This window comes from Columba livia, chromosome 8 (genome assembly GCF_036013475.1).
Source record: "Columba livia isolate bColLiv1 breed racing homer chromosome 8, bColLiv1.pat.W.v2, whole genome shotgun sequence".
Lineage (NCBI taxonomy): Eukaryota > Metazoa > Chordata > Aves > Columbiformes > Columbidae > Columba > Columba livia.
In genome coordinates, this window is record NC_088609.1 from 6,189,141 (window position 1) to 6,194,648 (window position 5,508).

General features: G+C 52.4%; 1 protein-coding gene across 1 annotated transcript; it reads right to left on the reverse strand.

Moving 5' to 3' along the window:
- Positions 1-1,814: 1,814 nt before the first annotated feature.
- On the reverse strand, positions 1,815-5,087 carry KIAA0040 (KIAA0040 ortholog). Its single transcript, XM_013372248.3, has one exon. It carries the CDS (start codon positions 5,085-5,087, stop codon positions 4,755-4,757), a length of 333 nt encoding a protein of 110 aa, XP_013227702.1. The 3' UTR covers positions 1,815-4,754.
- Positions 5,088-5,508: the final 421 nt, after the last annotated feature.

Genomic DNA, 5,508 nt, shown 5'->3' on the forward strand with positions numbered 1-5,508 from the left:
GTGTTTTGCAGGCTCTGGGCTAAGAGCATGAGAGAGGGGCACAGGAAAATGATGAGGGTTCTTTGGTGAAGTGGTTTCTTCCCGTTGCCTGATTGTCTGTAGGCGAGGGCAGGTTTCACCGTGTTGTTCAGTTAAAGGGCACAGTGTAGACGTGAGGAAGGTGGCTGGGGCGTACCCCAGGACTAGCCCCACACACAGCCCCTCTAAAAGTAAGCATATGCTCCAAAAGGCAGCAGAGGTGATTGTTGCCAGCCGCGCTTTCCTGTGCAGAGGCAAAACATAGCCCTTTTCTAAAGCTGAATCTTGCCTGAGAGCAAGGAATATTCTCTTAAGTGGTATGAGCTTTGTATTTCAGAGATAAACGCAAATGAGACACTTGATTTGTAGTTTCTGACTTGTTCTTCCTGATTATAGGCCTCTCTTTCACCAGGAAGGGCAGTCAAAGTGGCAGCTGCTGGAAAACAATTGTGAGAAGTCAGTATTTCCGAACAGCCACAGGATGGCATCATCTCTTCGTGCTAGTGTGGGAGAAACTTCCCTGGATCCCCCTGTCTTCTGTGGAAAGACCTTTTTGGGGTTAACCAGAGCCTGTGCTAAAGCTTTAGAAGCTGGGACAGCACAGATAATGCAGTTTGTTTGCCTTCAGGAACTGGCTGTTCTGGTTTCAAGGCTCAGGCTTGTCGGGGTAGTCCCGTAAAAATTTCACGTTCATTTGCTACCCTTGTTTTGCTGCAATACCCAGCCTTGTAAGGGCTAAAACAGATTCTCAAAACCTCTGCCTTGTGCCGAGATCACTTAACTTTTTAACTGGTGAGGTTTGCAACATGTGCAGGGGCAGAATTTGAATCTGGATGGTGTAATAAGGAGAGAAGTGTCTTACTGAAAGTGGGCACTTGCTTGAAAAGCAGCAATGTTATTTCTGGTCACTGCTCTAGGCTTTGTTGGCTGAGTAAATAGAGGAATAATCCTCGAATATCTCATTCTCCCCTCCTAGTGCGGTTTCAGGGACCTGAGGGGGGCAACTTTTGCATTCCCTCAATCCCTTGACAGCTCCAGGATGCTCAGCTTCACCTCAACCCCTGCCTGTTTCTAAACTAGGGCTCAAGAACGTCTGGACCTGAACATGGTGTGCAGGGCTGCCGTCTGGAGAAAAGCAAGGTATGCCCTGCTCATTTCTTCTCCAAAAAAGCATGTCTCCACCATTTCTAGCCACTCAGTACTGCAATCTTGTGCCCTCCTCCCACCCGTCTCCTCCAGAGCCTCGGCACTGCAGACAAGGTGCAGCCAGGTGCATCATCCAGGTGAGATGCAGGTTTATTTTTGTTCTCAGAGGGAAAGCTCAGTGGTGCAGGATTTGGTGCAGCCTTTGCTCTGCTTGACAGAGGCATGTGTGCCTGGTCCCGGGTCGTGCCCAACGCAGATGGCTGCGAGAAGCTGCAGACACCGTGAAATACTTGTCTGATCAAAACCAACTGGGGTTTATTAGTCTGAGCTGCTGACTCTCTACAAGGAAAAATCCCTCAGCAGCCCACCTCCTGCAGTGCACAAACACTGCTTTTCTGCTTCCCACTACTTTTTGCAATTGGGGAGAGGAGCTTGACTGTGTTTGTTAACGAGGCAAGGCCATTAAACTTGATTAAGCTAAGCTGTTTCTTTAAAAAAACATCTCGGAGCTGCACAGCTGGCTGCAGGCAGAGACCCAATGGCCTCTGCCTGCTGAGTTCTCCCCATGTCTTATCTAGGGCCAGGACGCAGATACCAGAAAGATTTTTCCCAGGAAAATAAACACATGACTGAAAGCTAGAGACGGGGCATTTGTTTGCAGTTTGAGAGTCATTTATTTTTGTTTTAAAAAAGAAACACTGCAAAAAAGTGGTGTTTTGTTTTTTTTTCCCCCATTGCAGGGGCTGTTTAGGAAAATAAAAGGTCGATACTGAAATGCAGTTGTGGGAGGCAGTGCAGGGTGTCTGGGGAGCGGGGACCCATGCAGCGGTGGTTCTGTACCATGCTTCTGCTGCTGTGAGCTCCCTGCTGCCCAGCCGATGGGTGACAGCTCCTGGTGCACCTCAGGCTGTCGCTGCTCTTTGTCACAAGAAGCAGCTGTTTCGGTGTGTGGTTTGGCTAAACCAGTAGCCCCTTTGCTTTTTTGGGGTGCAGAGCCTTGGACCATATGCAGGTGGGATGGAACAGGGCAAGGTTGTAACCCAGTCCCTCGCTGGCCAGCCCAGTGTTGGTTTAAATGATGGTTTTAGGGAGCTCCTGAAATTCAGGCCTGGCTCTGAACTCCCCAAAGCCTGGATCAGAGATATTGTGTGTGATGCAACGCAGGACATTTTCTTGATGGTTCTCTGGTTCTTGCAGGAATCAGTTGCCCTTGCCAGAAACATTACTTGCCAGCTCTTCTGGAGAAGGACCTTCTTGCAAGGAGCCATGCAAAACCCAGCAGCTCCACACCAGGTAGGCTGTACTCTGCTGGCGCTGGCTGCCTCCGTGCCCCTGCTTGTTCAGGTACGCTTCTGGCCTCACATCAGATTTCCCTTTGCTCTTTTTTTTTGTTTAATATTCCTCCAGGCAGCACCGCCCTTCCTGCGGGGCTGCTGCTGCCTCTGGATTGCAGCAGGAGCACCTGCGTGGGCAGCTTTCTGACAGCTGCATTGCCCACCTGGTGAGCGCAGAGGCAGGAGGGCTGGGAAAAGTACATGGATGGGGGAAAGGAGGGAAGGAAGAGGACTGGCAGTTTGCGACAGAGACCAGAGCTATTCCTGCATTCTCTCTAGGATTAGGTGTAGCAAATTCTGATTTTTTAATAGCATTATATGTTACTTCTTGTTTTGGAGGAGAAGGGAGTCACTTATTTCAGTGGTAACGAAGTAAGCTGGAAAATAAGGCACATATGGGGTCAATTTAAAGGGCTGTGCGAGGAGGAGCCCGGGCCTCCTGGCTGTTACCAGCACAGCCGCATGCAGCCAAACCCCCTGACGTGATGTTAACATCACCGCCCTGTCTGTGTCGGACAAAACAGGCTGCGCTGGGACAGGGTGGCACAAGCAGCTGCTTCTAACTGGTGGCTTTGCCGCCCTGCTGGTGCACACCCCGGGAGCTGGGGGAAGGCGGCATCGCCCTCGCCTGGGTTGGAAGCCGTGGTGTCTGGCAGCTCCATCCCATCTTGCCCATGTGGGTTTGGCTGCTTGTCCCCCACACATCTGGCTATGGCTGGCAGATCTGTCTGCTCCAGCAGCTTAAGAACTGGAAGAAAATGGGAGGAAAATATCCAGTGTACAGACATAGGGCAAAACCCAGATGTGATGGGGCTTTGGATCACGCGTGTGCATCTCTCACTGGCAGAACAGGCTGGGAGAGACAGAGCCTGGCAGGGTGGAGAGTGGGGGGCAGAAGAGATCCCCAGCTCCTCAGAAGGTAGGCAGGGGGAGCAGACAGTCAAAACCAAAGCAGGGTGAGAGCTGTGTGTGGTCCTTTTAGCTGCTGTGCTTGGCTAAGCCGTCGCACATCCAAGGGAGATGGGCATGGAGAGTGATGCAGGGTCCAGCTGGATGATGCGTCCCTGGCTAAGGGATGACTGTGGGCATGAACTTCACTCCTCTCTGCTCCTACAGCATGTCCCAAATCCTGGAGTCAGTCGGCTTGAGAGCTGTATAGAAGCCCCTGCACTGGCATCAGCTGGCAGTGGTGCGTGCTGGTGGGTCTGTGTGTGCACAAGGGCTGCAGGGAGAGGGGACGGCCGAGTGTCTGGGAAAGCGTGTCTGCTGCTTCAATACCGCTTTGGTGTGCCAAGCCCCACCACAGAGGGGCTTTTGGTCCTGCTCTTCTTTAGTAGTCATTCAATAAATAACTCTATTGCCTGTAGCGCTAAGCCTTTACACAGCTTCAGCTTGTGTTTCCACTCTTGCAGTAGCGTGGTGGGCTCTCTAAAGGCAAGTCTGTATAAAACAGTCTTTCAAGATTATTTTTTTTGAAGTGCTGGTGCAAAAGGGCCAGTCTTGCAGCCTCCTCTCTCCTCCCTGCATCTAGCCTGGGTGGCAATGCATCTTGAGGTCTCTAAGGTTGGGCTGAGGGCATCTGTCTTCAGACGCTCTCAGTTGCCTTTGGTTTGGTGGCGGGGGAGCTGGCACATCTTTGAGCTGTGGGACAACTCTGCTCTTGGCTTTTTTTGCATCTCCAACACATGCTGGGTTTGGACGGAGCCTAGACAGCCAAGTTGTGCTACCTCAGCAGCCGGGCAAGCAAACGAGGCGTGCCCGTGCTTGCTTTGCATGCAGCCGTCTGTGTTTATGCAGGGGGAGCGTGCAGGTGGCTGTGTCTTCAAGTGCACGTGGTCCTTGTGCAGCCTTGTCTGTGCCATGGTGCATGTGCTCGCACACCAGTGCAGAGGGAGAGAACTTTGCTCCCAGTTTGCTAAGTGCCAGCCCACTGGGTGTGCATTGTGCTCGTGGCAGGAGGTACGTATAGCACGGTGGCAGGTCACCCGTGTGTGCTCAGCAAGGCACACCTGTTCTTTGCAGGGGTTTCTGCCCTTGGAGACGCTCTCATGGTGGGAGAGAAGGGTCTTGCATAAACCTGTGCTCAACTGCTTTGCTCTCTGCTGACCCTTCAACACGCTGGTTACCCACTGGGCTCACCCTCTTTGGAAAGTCACCATAAAGTGGCAGCAGCTCTGGCATCTCCTCACTCCTCATAGTGCACAGCTGAAAGAACTGGTGGTATTTCCGAGGGGAGAGCCTGAACACCCCTGGCTGCTAGATGGCCAAAGAGGGCCTCTTGTCCAGCAAGAGCAGCTTGGGCTGAGCAGAGATCCACAGGTCCTCTTCATCCTTCTTCTTCTTCTTCTTTTTCTTCTTGTTCCTCTCGGCGTGCAGCTGCCCATTGCTGCTGGTGGCACCTTTCTTCCTGTGTTCTCCCCTCCGTCTGCAGAAGCAGCAGTGGCAGCAGATGAAAATGAATGCAATGAGGACAACAAAAGGCAGACCCATCAGCACGACCAAGCAGACGGTGTTGAAGACGCCTTCCTCATGCTTGGTACGGATAAGCTCCAAGATGGAATTAAAGAAAGAGCTGATCTTTTGCTCCATGTCAGTTCCTGGGCAGGCTGTCTGTGCTGCTCCCTCTACTTGAAGGCCCCTTGGGATACGTTCAGCTCGTGTCAGCAACTAGTGGGCTCCACAAGTGTCCTAGGATGGTGCCTGCGGATACAAATAACCACACGGATCAGGTACCTGCTCCCTCAGCAGTCTTCTCCACAGAGCTGCCAGCACAGCCAAAGCCTCAGCAGGGTAAGAAGTCTGATGCCTTGGAGGGGTTTGGGGTCACAGGGGCTGGGTTGTGTTGCCAGCCACATCCCTTTGGGTGTCCCTATCTGAGAAACACAGCCTCCCCGCCTCTCCTGGAGTCCATTCTCAGTGGTGGGGATGGGCAAGGAGAGCTTTGGGCATCCCTATGTGCCTTGGCATCTGGCTGAGCACAAATCCTGCTGCCACCGGACATACATCTCAA

What these genes read in the sequence shown, in the direction of transcription:
- KIAA0040 (XM_013372248.3), bottom strand. Translation starts at nt 5,087, where the DNA reads ATGGAGCAAAAGATCAGCTCTTTCTTTAATTCCATCTTGGAGCTTATC.